This window comes from Camelus bactrianus, chromosome 16 (genome assembly GCF_048773025.1).
Source record: "Camelus bactrianus isolate YW-2024 breed Bactrian camel chromosome 16, ASM4877302v1, whole genome shotgun sequence".
In the NCBI taxonomy this organism is placed as follows: domain Eukaryota; kingdom Metazoa; phylum Chordata; class Mammalia; order Artiodactyla; family Camelidae; genus Camelus; species Camelus bactrianus.
In genome coordinates, this window is record NC_133554.1 from 42,170,941 (window position 1) to 42,188,583 (window position 17,643).

General features: G+C 47.0%; 1 protein-coding gene across 1 annotated transcript; it reads right to left on the bottom strand.

Annotated features, from left to right (window-relative positions):
- Positions 1 to 590: 590 nt before the first annotated feature.
- Positions 591 to 4,354, bottom strand: LOC105072521 (lysozyme-like protein 6). Its single transcript, XM_010959487.2, has 4 exons — positions 4,216 to 4,354; positions 3,118 to 3,276; positions 2,152 to 2,230; positions 591 to 835 (listed from the first exon to the last, which is right to left on the bottom strand). The coding sequence occupies exons 1-4, from the start codon at positions 4,352 to 4,354 to the stop codon at positions 766 to 768; spliced, it is 447 nt and encodes a 148-aa protein (XP_010957789.2). The 3' UTR covers positions 591 to 765.
- Positions 4,355 to 17,643: the final 13,289 nt, after the last annotated feature.

Below are 17,643 nucleotides of genomic sequence, written 5' to 3' on the forward strand. Positions count from 1 at the left end.
GCAGGGCATTCCTCCAACTGTCCCTTTTCTGTCTTTGCAGTGTCCTTAAGCAGGTTTTACTCCATGTCAGCACCTTCCAAGCAAACCAGATCCTGAAGCTTTTTTAATCATCTGGATTCTAGCCTGTTCTCCCAAAGTACCCCCAAATCACTGGCACCTGGCACCGTTTCTCCCCTCCCCTCCCCTCCACTCCCTTCTCCACCTCAATATACCAGACCCTAGCCCCACCTGTGACCTACTTCTGAGCTTCTTACTTCAAAACTAGTTGGCTTTGGAGGAATAACTTTGATCCTGATACTGTTTCAAACCAATAATTATAGATTTTATTACCATTGTATTCATTGTATGTACCTATTCCTTGTCTCCATTATGCACGTGTGTCTCTGCTTCCCCAGCTGGATTATGAACAACAGTTAATGCTTTCTCTTCTCGTCCGTAGCACACTCCTACTCTATTAGGTACTCAAAGACACGTGGAGTTAATAATGAATAAATTAACACAGTCTTTGCACAAGGAATGCTTTAATAATTCCAAAAATATAGAAACTTCTTCATTACAGTCTTCTTGGTTTGCAAATGACAGTCAGGGAACCAGGGGCCTGGGCCTGGACGGGAACGGGGACGAAGCCCTAGAACCCATTTATTTCTGGGGCTCTGGTCAGTTTTACTTGTAAACGGGAAGGGAGGCAAGAGGAAGAAGAAATGAAGAATTCTGAAGTGAGGAGAGGAATTCTGGAGTGACTCCACCACAGGCCTGTCCCCTGCCTCATCCCAGGTGGCATCCTGTCATCCAGTAGGAGAGTGGCCGGCCCGCACAGTGCAGCCTCCATTTTACCCTGAGGAGAGAAAAGCCTGGTTCTTGCTTCCACCTGACCAGCTGCTCCCCTGCCCACGTGACCCGGAACTTAGTGAGACTTCAGCGCAGAGGGACGCCCAGCATCCCCTTCATTCCCAGCAGTCTAATCTGTCCTCCTTTGGCCCCTCTGATTCTTCCTTTCAATTCCCTTATCCGTGTTGTTTGCCCTCTTCCCCCATTCAGTTTGCTTCCATATATATTTTTTAATAGATACACTGAGGATTGAACGCAGGACCTCCTGCATGCTAAGCATACACTCTACCCCTGAGCTCTACACCCCCCACCACAGGCTTTTAAAATTTATTATTATTATTATTATTATTATTATTATTATTATTATTATTATTATTATTTGCTTCCACATTTTTGAATCCTTATCTCCCTCTGAAGGAGGAGAGCACTGTGTTACAGGGCTGAGAGTAATTGGAAAAAAAAAAAAACCCAGGGGCAACCACTGACTTTCTCTCCATAATAGTCATCAATGTCCCTTCTTTTGCATGTGTTTTTAGAGAATGCAAGGCACTTAACTCCTTCCGTTTTTTCAGTTTCCCATATTATTTATATATCTAGTTTGAAGGTCAGAGAAGTTAAGTAACCATCCCAACGTCCACCGTTGGTAAGCTGACAGCTGGGGTGTCTGCCCAGCTGATGAACAACACACTTATTCTAGAAAGTGTTGCAGCCAGTTATGGAGAGAGGGCCCTGTGGCAGCCAGATTTCTATTACTTCACTGCTCCCAGGCCTACGGCTGATTGAGTCAAGTGGGGACACGGGGTCTGAGCTGAACCCATCAGATTCTCTACCTCAAGCACTGGGATTGGGACTGAGCCTAGCCAGGCTCTGTGTGGTTGCCTGGGACATTAGCCCATAGATTCAGGGCAGACATTGTCTTGTGGACGGTAGAGCGGAGAAAGATGGTCTGTAGAGGAAGTCGTAAAGCAAATACAGCAAGAGAAGCAGAAACCTGTCAAGGAAAGCTTGCTGATGGTTTCCAGCCCTGCTTCCGTCCTCTTCCTGAGGCCCAACCTCACCCCTTGTGTGGGCTCAGTAAGACCCCTTGTCCTCTCAGAACAAACTCCTTCAGTTAGCGCAGGCGGTTCTGTTACTGCAGCCAAAAGAGTTTGGTTTAACACAGAGTCAGAGGAAGAGCCAGGTCCCAGCGTTCCAAGCCCTGCCACTAGCCCACATCTTACTAGACGTAGAAGACATCTAGGCCTGGCCTAGTGTCCCTTTCTCTGTCAGCACATCTTTCTTAAGACCCTACCCACTAGCTTAGTCCCACAGAGTCCTCCTCACCAGTTCTTCATGCCCCCTGCTCCGGACACAATCTTTTTTGCACAGTTGATGATTGGGAGAAGGTTGGGGCTCAGCAGTTCTGAAAGGAAGAGTGAGAGTACTGGTGAGAGCACAGGGGACAGTCCCGAATACTGAGGCGGTCACTGGCTCTCCCCTCACAGGCATGTGCCACCCGGAGGCTGAGTACTTCCAGATGGGGCGGGCCTCCCTCCTAGAGGCCCACTGGGGCATCCATACAATGGCTGCTGGAGGTTGGGGGGGTGGCTGCGGGTGGGGGCAGGAGGGACAGGAAGCCTGAGATTTGGGCTGGTTTGCTACCATACTTCCTAGCCAGAGTAGATGGTGGTTCACCCCTAGGTTTGGAGGTTTCTAGGGAAAGCACAGGGACCACGGTAAAATCATGCTTAAGGAGGGAGGCTCTTCAGGTGAACAAAGGAGGAGATAAGGGACAGAGTCATGGACCCATGGAGCCTCCTGGATCAGCTCTGAGTGGGGAGTTTGCCCTTGGCCTTTGGTTAGACTGTTAGCCAAAGACAGCACTGCTTGGTGGTGAGAGCTGAGCTTTCAGGGCCACCAGTTTGGCATTTGGCACTGGTTCTATGAGCCTCAGTTTTCTCATCTGTAAAGTGGGGATCATACTAGTCAATATTGCATGGCAGTTTGGATGAAATGAGCTATGCATGTAAAGTGCTGAGGACATAATCCACTCTCAAAAAATGCTGGCTGCTGCTGCTGCTCTACCACTGCTGGCTGTGCGAGCCTATCTGGAGCCTGCAGAACACCGTGGCAACTCCTACGGATGCACAATTAGGGACACAAGTCAAACCCTCTGCTCAGTAAAGGGATTCCCTGATTCTTTGAGCCACCCCACTGGGGTCTGCTCCAGGCTTTGCATAGGAAGGGAAATCCTGTGCATAGAGCCTGGTCACCTCTCTCACCTCTCCCACCCTGGGGCCCCAGCCAGACCTTGACAGTCCACGTGGCAAATGTTTTCCGTGTGACTCTGGTAATCGTTGCACCAGTAGTGGCTGTTGATCTGGAAGATGCCGTAGTCAAAGCTGCCATCGGTATTTTCATCTACCTTTGTTATGTTGAAGGCACTTTCCAAGAAAGCCAGGCACAGCCCTTAGAACAGGGAGAAGAGGGTTTTTAGAGGGGGCTAAGCTGAGGGAGAAGGGAGATGCAGGAGGAAGGGAGATGAGGAACCGGAAGAAAGGAGCAAGGCCTTAGAGGCTAGATGGGGCTTGCAGGCTACAAACACCCATTAGCGTCTCCTCTCATCCTTCAGTCCATCCACCCACCCATCAGCACAACCGCCCATCTGTCCACCTGTCTATCCGTGCTTTCTGCCCTTAATGACCACCTACTGTGTGCCAGAAACTGTGCAAAGCCCAGGGAGGGACATTGAGCTGGATCAAATGCAGATGCTGCCTTCAAGACATCTATAGGATAAGAATGAAGCTATGTGCCTAAAAAACCCACAAAGCAAGATGAAAGGAGAGAGTGCTGTGAGAGAGATGTGCACAAATTCTGGGCAGAAGGGCGATTTCTCTACCTTGGAGTAGGATAAAGCCTTTACACTGGCTGTTTCCTCTGTCTGGAATGTTGTTCCCCCAGATGTTTGAGGGACCAGGTCCTTTACTCTGTTCAGCACTGCTCAGTGTCACCTCCTCAGAGAGGCCTTCCTTGACTTCTTCTAGAAATTGTCACCTATCACTCCCCCTGCTTTATTCTTCTGCATAGCATTTATCACCACCAGGAAGTCCTTCATATATTTGTATGTTTCTGTTTATTGCTCTCTCTCCCCCTAGAATGTGAACACTGTGAGGGAAGGGGCTGTGCTGATATCTATACCCCCAGGGTCTGAAAGAGTTCCTGGGACACACTAAGTGCTCACTTAATAATCATTGAACAAATACGCAATGCTGGGGAAGGCTTCTTGGAGAGGGCTGTTTTTTGAACTTGACTTTGGAAAACAAGTGACAGAAAAAGACAGCTGGCCACGAAGGGCATGACCGGGAGAGGAGGCGCGGTGGGGGTGGGGGTGGGAGGGATGGCACTCACAGTCACTCAGGGAGTAGCCCTCAAACCCATCCAAGTCCTCCTCATGCAGCACCTTGGCCAAGTCACAGCGGCTGATGGGGCTGGCCTGATTTATGGCCAGCAGGCAGCTGGCCAAGGAGATGAGCAGCAGGCCGGGCATCCCCGGCGGGGAGGAGGCGCAGTGGAGGGCGTGCCGTGGTGGGCCGGCGGGTCCCAGGGTCTCCCAGACTGCCTGCTGGTTTGCTCTGAGGGCCTGAGGAATATGGAGAGAGCAGCCAAATGTCCTCGCTCACTCACAGCTCTCCACCTGGCTGTTTTCAGCCTCTTTCCTCTCATTTATTATTTTATAAATACTCTTTTATTGCAGTAAATCATAAACATTTACAAAAGGAGAAAGAATAGTGTCATGAACCTCCATGTACCCATTGCCAGCTTTAGCAGTTAAAAACCAAGGCCAATCTCCTTTCATCTGTAGAGCTCCACCTTCTTTTTAGTTGTTCTCACCCTTAGGATGGGTGCCCAGCTTGGGGCAGCATTTGGGTACAGGGCAGTGGAGTGAGGTGGGCGAAGGAGATGAATGAGAACTGCCTTTCATTAGTATTTGTGAGCTTGTATTTGCTTATGTGCTTTCAGAGGAAGGGCTAAGACACTGGACGCTGATCACCCCCAACCCCACACCCCACGTGACACGTGACTCTCCCTAAGGGGATGCCCTGCCTTATGCAGTTCATGGGGGATGGTTATAGGTTCTATTCTTTTTTTTTTCCATTCAGAAGTGCATATCATAAAGCAAGCAAGAATGATCTAGTTGTAGAAATAACCCTCACTTTCACTCTGAGTGTGTGTCAGTCAGACTAATTCATTTAAAGTGTACAATTCAATCATTTTCAGAGAACTGTGCAACTAATACCAGAGTCAATTTTAGAACATTTTCTGTGTGTGTGTGTGTGTGTGTGTGTGTGTAGGAGGAGGAGGAGTGAAGAGCAAGGGCTCTGGATTCCCATTGCCTGCTTTCAAAGGCTGGGCTGCTGTGTGACCTTGGGCAACATACTTAACCTCTCTGGGTCTCCTTTGTGAAATGAAGATATGCTAATACCTACTTGTTAGGCTTATTGTGATGATTGAAGGAAATAATAAGTGCCCAGATCGTGGTTTCACTTTTCCCCCCTCTGAATGGGAACCAGGACTCCAGGGAAAATGGCTGATTCCCAGGCTGGAGTAGGAAAGGGCACAAGATAAATCTGGATTATTTTGTGCAGAAAGTAAGGAAGTGCTCAAGTTAAAGACTGAGGCATGTCAAATGGACATGAGAGCCAGCTCAAAGGGGTACCCACTGGGCAAATCTGGAACAGCATTTTTGGGTAACAGCTTTATTGTGATGTAATTCACAATATATAATTCACATACCATACAGTTAATTCATTTAAAGTGTACAATTCATTTTCACAGAATTGTGCAACTAGCACAACAGTCAATTTTAGAACATTCTCATCAACCCAAAAAGAAACCCCATTAGCAGTCACTCCCCATTCCACTTCCCTCCAGCCTATGGCAACCACTAACCTACTTCCTATCTCTAGAGCTTTGCCTATTCTGGATGTTTCCAAAAAAGGAAGCCACATACTTAGTGTGGCCTTTTGTGTCTAGCTTCTTTCACTTAACATAATGTTTTTAGGGTTCATCCATGTTATAGCATATACCAGGATTTCTTTCCCTTTCATGGCTGAATAATATTCCATTGTACGGATATACCACAGTTAGTTTATGTATTCATCAGTTTATGGACATTTGAGTTGTTTCTACTTTCTGGCTATTATGAATAATGCTTTTATGAACATTTGTGTAAAATTTTTTGTGTGGACAAATGTTTCCATTCTTTGGGATATATACCAAAGTGTGGAATTGCTGGGTCACATGGTGACTTAAAGTTTAAACTTTTGAGGAATTGCTGGACTTCCAAAGTGGCTGCACCATTTTACATTCCTATCAGCAATATGTAAAGGTTCCAATTTTTCCACATCTTCAACAACACTGTTATTATCTGTCTTTTTGATCAAAGCTATCCTAATGGTATGAAGTAGTGTCACATTGTGGTTTTGATTTGCACATGCCTGATGGCTAATAATGTTGATCATCTTTACATGTGCTCTTTGGCCATTTGTATATCTTTGGGAAAATGTCTATTCAGATCCTGTGCCCATTTTTTTAGTTGGATTGTTTGTCTTTTCCTTATCGAGTTGTAATGTTCTTTATATATTCTGGATATTAGAACCTTACTGGATACAATGATTTGCAAATATTTCCTCACATTCTGTGAGTTATTTTTCACTTACTTGACAATATTCTTTGAGACACTAGAGTTTTAAATGCTGTTGAAGACTGATTTATTGGTTTTTTTCTTTTGTTGCATGTGTTTTTGGTATCATATCTGAGAAACCAATGCATGATGGTTTCTGAGTTAATCTGGAACAATTTGATCATCAAAATAAATAATGATAGTGACAGATAATAACACATTGACTGAGATAAGAATCCATGAGTTCTTAACAGTAATAAATAGGCAAATAGATACATAATGGGGATAAAGGGGGTGCACTTCCTGACAATAAAATTGAGTGATAATGTGGAAGTAGTCATGAAGTAGGAAAATCACCATTCTGAAACCATCATAGGTCAGTTTGAACAAGAAAAAATCATCAGTAGATGCTAAATCCGAGGTAGTGGGATGCTTGATGAAGAATGGGGTATGGAAATGGTCTTAAAGTGTCTCCCATAGAGTGCATATTAGTTGCATGAGAAAAACAGTGACACTACAGTGAAGAAAGCAGACAGGATTTTGACCTTGTAATCAAAATTAACACCACCAGTGAGGGGCACAGAGCGATTACGTTCCTCCAGATGGGATTCCCTGAGAAGGAAACACATCACTTACGTAGTATTCTGCTCAGGGATGCATAACCTTGAGGGGACATCAGACAAAGCCAACCTGAGGGAAAATTTGCAAAATAACTGGCCTATATTCTTCAAAATGGTCAATGACACAAAAGCATAGAATGAGGCTATTTCTAGCAGTAGGCATGTGTGTGTGTGTTTGTGTGTTTGTGTGTGTGTGTGTGTGTGTGTGTGTGTGTATCTTTCCCCTTAAACTAGACCCTGAGGGTTCCTCCACCCACTGGCTTCACGAGTCAGGCAGCTTCTGCTTGGACCAGATGGCTGCCCTGATGCCCTGTTTCCTCAGGGATGTTTTATTCTGTTTTCTAAGACTCACTCACAGCAGCCTGTGCTTGTGACCATTCTTTTGCTTCTCTTTCCCACCCTAGAGTTGCCAGATTAAGCAAATAAAATTACAGGATGCCCAGTTACATTAGAATTTCAGACAAACCACAAATACTTTTACAGTATAAACATGCCCTGTGCAACCATATTCTGCCCTGACTCAGTAGGTTCCTTCAGAGACAGGTGTCACTGAGCCTCACAAAGCAGGGAGCCCCATCTCTGCCCCTGAAGCCCCCTCTTGGGGTTCCCTTGGGGAAGACAGTGGTTCTGGCAGGTGTGCACCGACCTTCCCTCTCCAAGCTTACCTCTCTCCTATCCTTCTCTGGCCCCAGGTCCCACCTCCTCTTCCTCAGGAACTACCCTTTAGCCCCGCCCTGCTCACCGCTCTCCATTGTCTAAAGATGGCAGGAGTACTGGGCCACCCCCACCTTCTAGAACCCCAGTTCTGTGACGTCATCACTCTCCAGGGAATACTCTGGTCTTAACCACGCAAACTGGCTCAGCCTTGAGGTCTACCCTATCTTCAGGCAGAAGTGGCAGGCGGGCCTGGGGGGATTGCTGACACTGGGAGGCAGACCGCAGGGTGGGACAGGGTAGAGGGCACTGGCTGATCTCTCTGCCCCTCCCTTCCCTTCTGGGAACAGGACTATCTGTGAGGCAACTCCTTCCCCCATGGGGTTTTAGTGGGGCTGTCAGTCACAGGGCCCTGCCCTCCATGTGACAAGGTATGCCCAGGCCGCAACCAGTATATCTTGACTTGAAATTAAGCAAAGCAGCTCAGCTTCTTACAGGAAGCCTTGGGTGTAGGGCCAGAGGCCGACAGTTTGGAATCCTGTGGATACAGCCCATCTGAGAGACCAAGCCTCCTTGAAGAGGAGACAGAATTCCAGTCCCAGGGTCCACTCTTTCTGCAAACTAAACACGCTCTAGTTCTTACTGCAACCTTGCAATTCAATAAAGGTCCCTTCTTGTGTAAACACGTTAGAGTTGGGTTTCTGTCACTTGCAACCAAAGAGACCTGCCTAATAGAGTCAGCATGGGGCTAACCATCCTTGGAGTGGTGACCTGGCAACCTGTTACCTCTCCATGAAGGCCACACATGCTAGCAACATAAGTCACCAAGGAAATCTGGGAGATACTTCCAGCAACTGCAGCAAAAGGGAGACAAGAGAAAGTTTTGTGACTGATCCTCACCCCACCCTTGGAGACAGGTTGATAGGGTCTGACAGGAAGTAGGAAGAGCTTTCTAAGTGGGCAGTGCTGCCCTGTACCCTCCATCTCTGGACTTCCCTCCCCAGCAGGACAGCAACACATTACATCTTGGGATGTGAAGCCAGCAGGACTTGGGTGGAGGTAGAACCCTTGGAAGAGGGCATTCTCGGGGTGCCACCTCATGAGGTACTGCTTGTGACCAAAAATCTACAGGTGCTTCAGCTGACCCAAATAACCTCGTCTGTGCAGAATTAGAGCCCTGGGCGGAAGGAGAGGTTTCCGTAGCCCAGGTCCACATGCTGGAAATTGGGCCAACGTGGGGGTTCCCTGCAGCTTAAAGTCTTAGAGGGGATGATGACAGCTCTCAAAGGGGAACCTGAGGGGCCCTCTACCCTCCACCCACCCAACTGTGACAGACATGAGCCCTGGTTGGCTTCCTACCCAGTTAAGGAACAGGAAAACCCAACCTGGGGTCCATGAATAAATTCAGGATGTCGCAGCCTAGGGCAAGAAAACATGGAGGCCACAGATCATCCGTCTATATAAACATTTACAAGTTATAAATCAAGCTAACAAGCTGTCAACTGAAGGTTATGTTTGTAGTAGAAGGTTCTAAAGCCTTGTTGCCTCCAAAGCATTGCTGAACACTTTCTTCCATAAAATCGTATTCTGGCTCCTGAGAGAGGCCCCAGTGGGACTGGGAAGTGCCAACGCCTGCTGCTGGCCCTGAGACCTTGGGGAAAGGAAGACAACTTATGTCCCTGCTCAGGAAAGTGCAATGGAAGCTCCTAGATTGTGCTATGAAAGTAAGATAAGAGGAATGCAAATGTGCCTTTGAAAAATTAAATATGGACCTTAGTGAATGAGTCTGGATCATTAATAGGCTGGATGGTGGTCTAAAATCCCATGGTGGTCCAGTCTAAACACAGCATTCACATAACTCAGAAAGAAGCATGCTACCCTGATGGTCAGCCCTGTGAGAAATGAATCTTTCCACTGAGTTAAAACCTGCCTGTGTCCACCTTCTCTGCTCAATCTCAGGCCCCACGCATCATCCACACAAAACTGTACCCTCCTGCATGGGATGGCCAACTGCCAGCCATGGGAGCCAAACCAAAATTTCTGGCAAAGAACCGGGTTCATGTAATTGTGTGTATAGGTCAAGCATCTGACTACATCATTATATGTTCCAGTGTGATCATGGCTGAGCATCTACATGGGACTTACCTATTATTGTATTACTTTCCTTCAGTTTCTCTTTTATATGATAGTAGTGCAACCGAGTCCTAACTCGTTCTGCTCAGAGAACAACAGGACAATAAATTGGGAGACGAGGTGTTAGGGCAAGGAATAGTGACTATTCAGAAAGCCAGCAGACTGAGAGGATGGCAGACTAATGTCTTGGAGAACCACCCTGCTCCAGTCAGAATACAGGCTCCTCTTACACAAAAAAATAGGGGAGGGGGTGTGGTTGGTTGTTGCAAACTTCTTGCTGTAGGAATTCTTTGCTCCCACAGCTGTCCACGTGGGCGAGGTCGTGGTGCTCCTGCAAAACCTCCAACAAAACAAGGTTATTTTCTATTATGCAACTTGTTATATTTACATAAGTGCAGAAGTGTTAATATCTTAAAGATCAGAGCCTTGAGAAAAGGCTCTCCTGTTTACCAGACAGGCTAAAGGCAACATCGTTTTACAAAAGGCGCAGAGCCAGTAAGAATAAACCCAGAAAAAAGGGCACAGTGGTTAAAACCAAAGGAACAGATCCAACATAGAGTCAGATCTGCTCTCCTCTGTTACAGTAGGGCATTATATTAATTTTTAAATTTATCCTCATTCTGAATAGATAAACTGCAGTACATTCATATGATGAAATACTACACAGCAATAAAAAAGGAATGAACTATTGGTACTCACAACAACATGGATAAATTTCAAAGTAATTATGCCAAATGAAAGAAGCCAGGCCAAAAAAAAAAAAAAAAAGAGTATATACTGTACTATTACATTTACAGAAAACTCTAGAAAATGTAAGCTAACCTACAATGGCTGAAAGCCGCTCAGTACTTACTTGGGGTGGGGAATTGGAAAGGAGGACAGGTAAGTTCTGGAGGTGATGCAGATGTTCACTGTCTTGGTTGTGATGATGGTTTCTTGGGTATATAACATATATCAAAAACTATCAAATTGTACACTATAAATATGTCATTTGTAGTATGTCAATACCTCAATAAAGTGCTTGAAGTTTTAAAAAATTACTATAATTACATGAAATATATTTTATGAAAAGGGAGTTACGGGTCTGTCATGGTTGAGAACCCCGGCATCAGGAAAATCCAGAAGTGGAAAAATGTTTCCCACATGCCTGTTCTCAGGTCAACTCGCTGTGCAATTTATCCAGTGGCCACTAGAGGCCAGCAGCGGCCCATGTACAGGAAATCGGGGCTGGGGTGGGCAACAACACTTCTTAAAAGAATTCCCTCCTCAATGCTTGCTAGCCCGGGAAGTGGGCATTAATCACCCAATTTGCATGTAGTAGAGCTGGGATTTGGGCTGTGATCTCTTTGGCTCCTGATTCCACCTTGTTGGTCCAAGAGACCTCCCTGCGCTACCACTTGTCCTGTCTCCACTGGGTGGGTAGCCACACCACACACATATCCACGGGCTCAGGGTGCCCTCGGTGCTGGCCTTCTACCCGACCTGAAACAAGGCAGGGTTCCACTGTCAGACACTGCAACATCACAGGCTTAGCCAACCAGGCTGAAGAATGAAGCACTGGAAAGGCCGTTTTTATAAGGGAGAGGGAAAGGAGAGAAGGTTTAATTAGAGGTGGGGAGGTGATGGTGGAGCACCAGTGGGGTGCTGCAGTGGAGGCCTCCCCCCCAAAAAAACTGATACTAATGTCTATTAAGCCCTCCTAGAGCATGAGGCATGATGCAGTGCATGCAGTGAATCATTTCATCTTCACAGCACTCTTGGAAATTATCTGCAGAGAGGTTAAGTAACACACCCAAGGTCACAGAGCTGGCAGGAGAGAGAGCAAGGATTTGAATGCAGCTTTGGCACCAGCGTGGTGGGTGTGGCTGCCACTCTGTACTGCTCACTTTCATGGGCTTGTCTTTCTTGCTCTTTGGAGCTGGGGCATTACTGAGTCCACGTGCTAAATTGGTTGGTGTTGGTAGCGGGTGGTGGGTATTTTAGTTTAACCTTCTGGAGATAAAGCTCCTGATACTTTAAGAGAATTTTAAGCCCCTGCGATGGTCCAGGAGGGAAGTCCTCCCTCTTACTTACTGAGATTTATTGAGCATTTACAATGTGGGCATTTCAGTGGTAAGGTTGATACTTCCTTAGTGATGCTGTTGGAAGAGCAGCTGGGCAGAGGCCAGCAACAAGGAATTGAGGGGCAGGTGACATAAGGATCCAGTGATACTCATTTGTGCCCACGAGAGTGTGTCAAAGGCAGCAGGAACCCACCTCAACTGGAGTCCTGAGTAGGTGACCAGACCAGGACGTAGGCCCAGGGAACTCACCAGAAGGCCCCAGTCATCAGGAAAGGCTAAACCATCCTGGTGAAGAGATAACTCCTGCACGTGGTTGATGGGTGATAAGGTCTTCCAGCAGTTTCTTTCTTGGACAGCTATTCCCTTGGCTTTGGACCTGCCCACCTGGGATCCTGCAGCTTGATCCTCCAAGCAAGGTGCCTCGGGGAGGTGGCCTCTTCTGCTCCAGGCTCTTCAGAGCCCAGCAGCTCTGGGCTTCTGCCCATCCCACTGCTTTTATGCTCTTATGGACACGTGGTAGGGGGGTCACAGGCACCCAGTAAAGGCTGCAGGGCTGCACAGGTGAGGACAAAGCAGAAGGAGGCCAGGCTCAGGCTGCTGCAGACCCATTGGGCCGGACTGCTTCATTTCACAGGTAGGGAAACTGAGGGCTGGGGAGGGGAAAGGACCAACCAAGGCCACACATGGGGTGCGCTAATGGCCGAGCTGGGGGCAGGACTCCCACGGTAGTCTCCGTCCCCATCCTCCCCAACCTTATTTCACACTAGCTCCTTGCCACTGTGTAGTTCCTTGTACTCCGTCCATTGTTCTTCACTCATCTTTCTTAAAACAATAATGTCTTTCTTAAAACAAGAATTCTTTAATATCATTACATATTCAGTAGACCAGTGTTCAAATTTCTTGTTTTTATGTCAAAAGGCATTTTTTAACAGTTAGATTAAATAAAGATCCAAATAAGATGCACTCGGTTGTGATGGGCTGATGTCTCTTCAATCTCTTTTTAATCCACAGGTTTCTCTTTCATCTTTCTCTTGTTCCTTGCAATTTATTATTGAAGAAGGCAGGTCATACATCCTATAGACTGTCCACAGTCTGGGCTTTGAGGATTACAAACTCATGAGGTAGTTTAACATATTGCTCTGTCTTTTATAATTCCTGTAAATTGACAGTTGAGTCTAGAAGCTTGATTAGATTAAAATCACAGTAGGTGTTGTGTTCTTCCATCAAAGGGACATAATGTCTAGTTGGCTTCCTTCTCATGACATTAGCAGCTGTTGATGCCCAATGCCTGGACCCAGTCATTCCCGGGGGTGAGGGGCGCGGTGAAACATGGTGATAATTCTATCTTTCCTTCTTCATTTATTAGCTGGATTTTTTCTATAAAGAGAAACTTACCCTCATCTACTATTGGTTACCCAGGGTATTATCTCATGAATTCTGTGAGGATTCGGGGGAGGGACATGTGATTATCTCCATTTCTGTATGAACACACTGCACTGGAGAACTGTCCAGCTGAGCTTCAGTCAACCCACGGAATCATAATAAATAATTAGATGGGTTGTTTTAAGGCCCCAAATCAGGCCCATGGGTGGCAAGCCCAGGCCTAAGGGCTCCTGAGCCCTTATCTCCCTCCGTAGGTGGAAAGACCCGCCCAGAATCTTAAACATCATCCAGCTTAGCCTCATCCTGTTCCGATGGGGAAGCTGAGGGCACGTGAGGCGTAGTGACTCACGCAGACTTGCACATGTAACCAAGGTCATGGGCATACGCTTAAAGGAAACCCTGAAATTCCCTGGGACCAGTTCCAGGGCCTCAGGCGGTTGTGTCTGCCATTCTCACTCCACAGCCTGTGCTTGTACCCGCTGTGCTAGGTCCGTCCCTCCACCGTGTCTGTCTTACTGTTGTGTCCTCAGTGCCGAAGACAGACGCTTGACGAATATCAACTGCTGAATGTGTGCATGAAGGTGCCATGGTTTTTATGTCTCAGGAACTGGCTCCTCATGGACCTGTCCCCTGGAGAAGGTACCGTAGACATCGATCCCGCAGCAGATGTTCAGAGAGCAGCCAGCCTGTCAGGCACAGGGCAGGTGCCAAGTGTAAGAGGATGAGCGGGAAGAGAGAAGCAGTAGGGCTCACTCTCAGAAAGCGACAGGAGCAGTGGGCTATTCTCCACTCTGGCAAGAGGCAAGCCCTGCCACATACGATCCTGCAGGCAGCAGGGGTAGGGCACACCAGCACACGGGAGGGCCCAGCCACTGAGATGGGTTGGTGGCAGAACTCCAGTCTGCAGGAGGAGCAGGCGGGACCCTCATCCTCACACTGGGCAGGTGACCAATGCAGGAACTCAGGCCAAGGATCAAGTCAGAAGCCCTGAGTATTAGTTAGGATTAAGTTGGGTTGAGAAGAATGTAAAACCTTAAATATCATTGTCTCAGACAGGGTAGGAGTTCATATTAAGAAACCCCGAACGAGGGAGTCAGTCCTCCACCAACAGCATGCTCCATGGTGCAAAGGAAATAACAGAGATGACCCAGGCTCCCCTGTCTCATTGCTCTTCTGTTTTCAGTCATGACTTTGATCCCTGGCATAAAATGGCTGCTGGAACTCAGCCTTTCCATGCCATATTCCAGGTAGCAAGAACAAGTAGGGGAAGAAGAAGAGCACTCTCCTTTTTCAGGGCAATTCCCAGAATTGTGCAGAATATGTCACTTACATTCTATTGGCCCAATCTGAGTCACGTAATTAGACCTAGCTCCAAATGACAATGGGAAATACAATCTTCGTTTCATACATCCATGGGTCCAGCTAAAAACCAGAGAGTCTGTAAGTGAAGATCAGAAGCCATGTGTCCAGTGACTCAAATTATGATACAGGACAGAAGTCAGCAGGGGCCTCACAGCTTGGGCCCAGGTGCTGGGCTGTAGCTGTTTCCATCCCTGCTGCCCTAGGCCCCAGGGCGTGGGCAGGATGGCGTTCTGTGAGTCCAATTGTGGGGAGGGAGGAGGTGTAGAGCCAATAGGGCCTGACTGTCCGTGTATACCTCCTGCTGCGGCAACAGTGGGCCTTTCCCAGCTCAGCATAGCATCAGCCCTGCCTGTTGTCAAGGACAGGCACAGACTCAAAGGCCAACAACTGCTCAGTGCTGTAAGAAGCATCTTCAAGATGATGAGTCCAGGGCCACAGACTGCCTTTTCCCAGGAGACAGTGATGTGGCTGAAGACAACTGCCTTTTTTTCTTTATTTAAAAAAGAAAATTAAAAAAAAAATTACTATAAAATAACATGCACATAGAAAAGCACCCAAGTCCACAGCACCCAGACCGGGAAGGAGAACATTATCACAACCGCCAAGGGCCCCATGTGTCCCCTTCCAGCTACTACCCACTGGCCCTCCTCCCAGCTCCACCCTTTCCACCCCACCCCCTCCAATGTCCACCCCCACTCCCAGCATTTAAAAATCTTTCTAGCTGATCCCACAGTTAATGTTGAGAATCATTGCTTTTATAAGAATGGTTATCTAACTTTGCTGCACAGTCCACCGTGATAGAAGAGGGAACAGAGACAGCTAGGAGGCAGTGTGGTACAGTGGAGAAAATTAGGGGCCAGACAAGCCTGCCAGTTATTGGCTGTGTGACCTTGACTGAGTCCCTTCACCTTCCTGAGCCTCACCTGTGAACTGGGAATATCGTCACATGATTGGCAGAGTTGAAGTGGAGACGTAGAGGGTGTAAGCCCAGGCACATGTAGGGTCGATAAATGGCAGCTACAACTGTCATTTTTATTAAAGGGGAGCAGCCCCGGGAAGACTGGAAAGCCCTTCTTTCTTCATGCAGATGGGCCCCAACCTGAGGATGGTGAGCACAGGCTATGTTGATAGAGGGTCAACAGGCTGTGCTGATGAGAAGCCAGGGCCTTTCTAGGGAGCACAGGAAAATTCCACGGGCAGCAGAGATTCCAAGCCAAGGCCAGTGAGAGGTGGCTGCCGGCTGGCACAGCTTCAGCAGCACCGGGGACCAGCAACTGGGGATGAACTTGGGCAAGCCCAGTTTTGGCAAAGCCAATCCCTCTCCTTCAGCCAGAAGAGCAAGAGGCTGGCTACAGACTCTGACTCTGAGAGCTGCTTGTTGAGGAAGAAGCGACCTTTGTCAAGCACCTACTATGTGCCAGAGGCTGCACATTCGTGCCTTCAATCCCGAGAGGTGGGCAAACTCATCCCATTTAACCCTTGAGGAGCCTGACGCTTAGAGGCAGCAACTCGTGCCTGACTCATAGAGCACTGGTGTCACCAAGAGGCTGGGACCCGCCTCCCCACTGGTCTGCAGTGCCAGCACCCCTACAGGTGTGCTGTGTACACAAGTGACCTGCAGACTCCTTATTTGATTAGATGCTCATTCCTGTATTTTTCCCCAAAACGAAAAGTGTATGACTTCTTAAGCTGATGACTTTCTTTTCTTGTACTTATTACAAGATAGACTGTTCACTTTAGAACACACAGAAAATGCAGATAATCAAAAGAAAAGTATCAAAATCTCTCATAGCCCCATCCTACAGAGAGGAGCACGTCAGTGTTTTGGCATCTGTTGTTTGTATACGTGAGTGTGTGTGTGTGCGTGTGTGTGTGTGTGTGTGTGTGTGTAGACATTTACCCAAAAGAGTCATATAGTACACTCTGTTAGATAATTGCTTTTTTTTTTTGACAGTTTGTTGCTTTTTTAATTTTTTTAACTTTTCTTACAAAAATTTAGATGTTTACCAATACAGTCTTATTTTGGTTTTGTTTTTAATGCTTTTTGTCAGTGTTTTTCTTCCATTTTAAGGTCTCAAACAGCAGACACTGAACAGCAGTCCCTCATTGCTGGCAAAGGTCAGTCCCCAAGGTGCTACTCAGGGCTCAGCAACGGGACAGGGCACCATGGCCCTGGGTCAGAGGTGGATAATCTGCTTTTCTTCACTTAATAATACAGTTGACCCTTGAACAAAACAGGTTTGAACTGTGCAGATCCATGTATGTAAGATTTTTTTTCAGTATAAGGCAGGTTCCATATTCACAGATATGGAGGGTGACTATGGGACTTAAGCATCCAGGGATTTTGGTATCTGTGGCGGGTCCTGGAACCAATTCTCTGCGGATACTGAGGGATGACTGTATATAGTGGATGTATTTCTGTGTCATTGAATAATCTTCTACAACAGCGGCTCTGAGTTAGAACTCTCCAGGAAAGCTTAACAAATATTATTGTGTGGGTTCCACCCCCAGGCAGATTTAATGGTTTGGGATGGGTTGGTCTATGGGAATTTTAAGACTCCCCAGGTGGTTCCAATGTGTAGTAAGCTGGACAGCCCTCGTACCACAGCATCATTTTCCCATAGTGGCCTTGCATTCTCTTTGCTGAAAGGATGCACTGTGATTTGACCAATCCCTTATCCTTGGACACTCAGTTTTGTTCCAATTTTCATCTTCATAAATCAGGAGTTAGCAAATTTTTTCTGTAAAGGACCAAATAGTATATTTTAGCCTTTATGGATTATAAGGTCTCTATTTAACCCTGCCATTGTAGCACAAAAGCAACCACAGACAGTGCATACATGAATGAGCATGGCTGTGTTCCAATAAAACTTTATTGGCAAAAACACGTGGTGGCCAAATTTAGCCAGTGTGCTATAAGCAGCACTGTAGTGAGTCT

What these genes read in the sequence shown, in the direction of transcription:
- LOC105072521 (XM_010959487.2), bottom strand. Translation starts at nt 4,354, where the DNA reads ATGCCCGGCCTGCTGCTCATCTCCTTGGCCAGCTGCCTGCTGGCCATA. An exon ending in GGGCTACTCCCTGAGTGACT is followed by an intron (nt 3,277 to 4,215) that starts GTGAGTGCCATC and finishes CCCTGTTCTAAG; the next exon opens with GGCTGTGCCTGGCTTTCTTG. An exon ending in TTGCCACGTGGACTGTCAAG is followed by an intron (nt 2,231 to 3,117) that starts GTCTGGCTGGGG and finishes TCTTCCTTTCAG; the next exon opens with AACTGCTGAGCCCCAACCTT.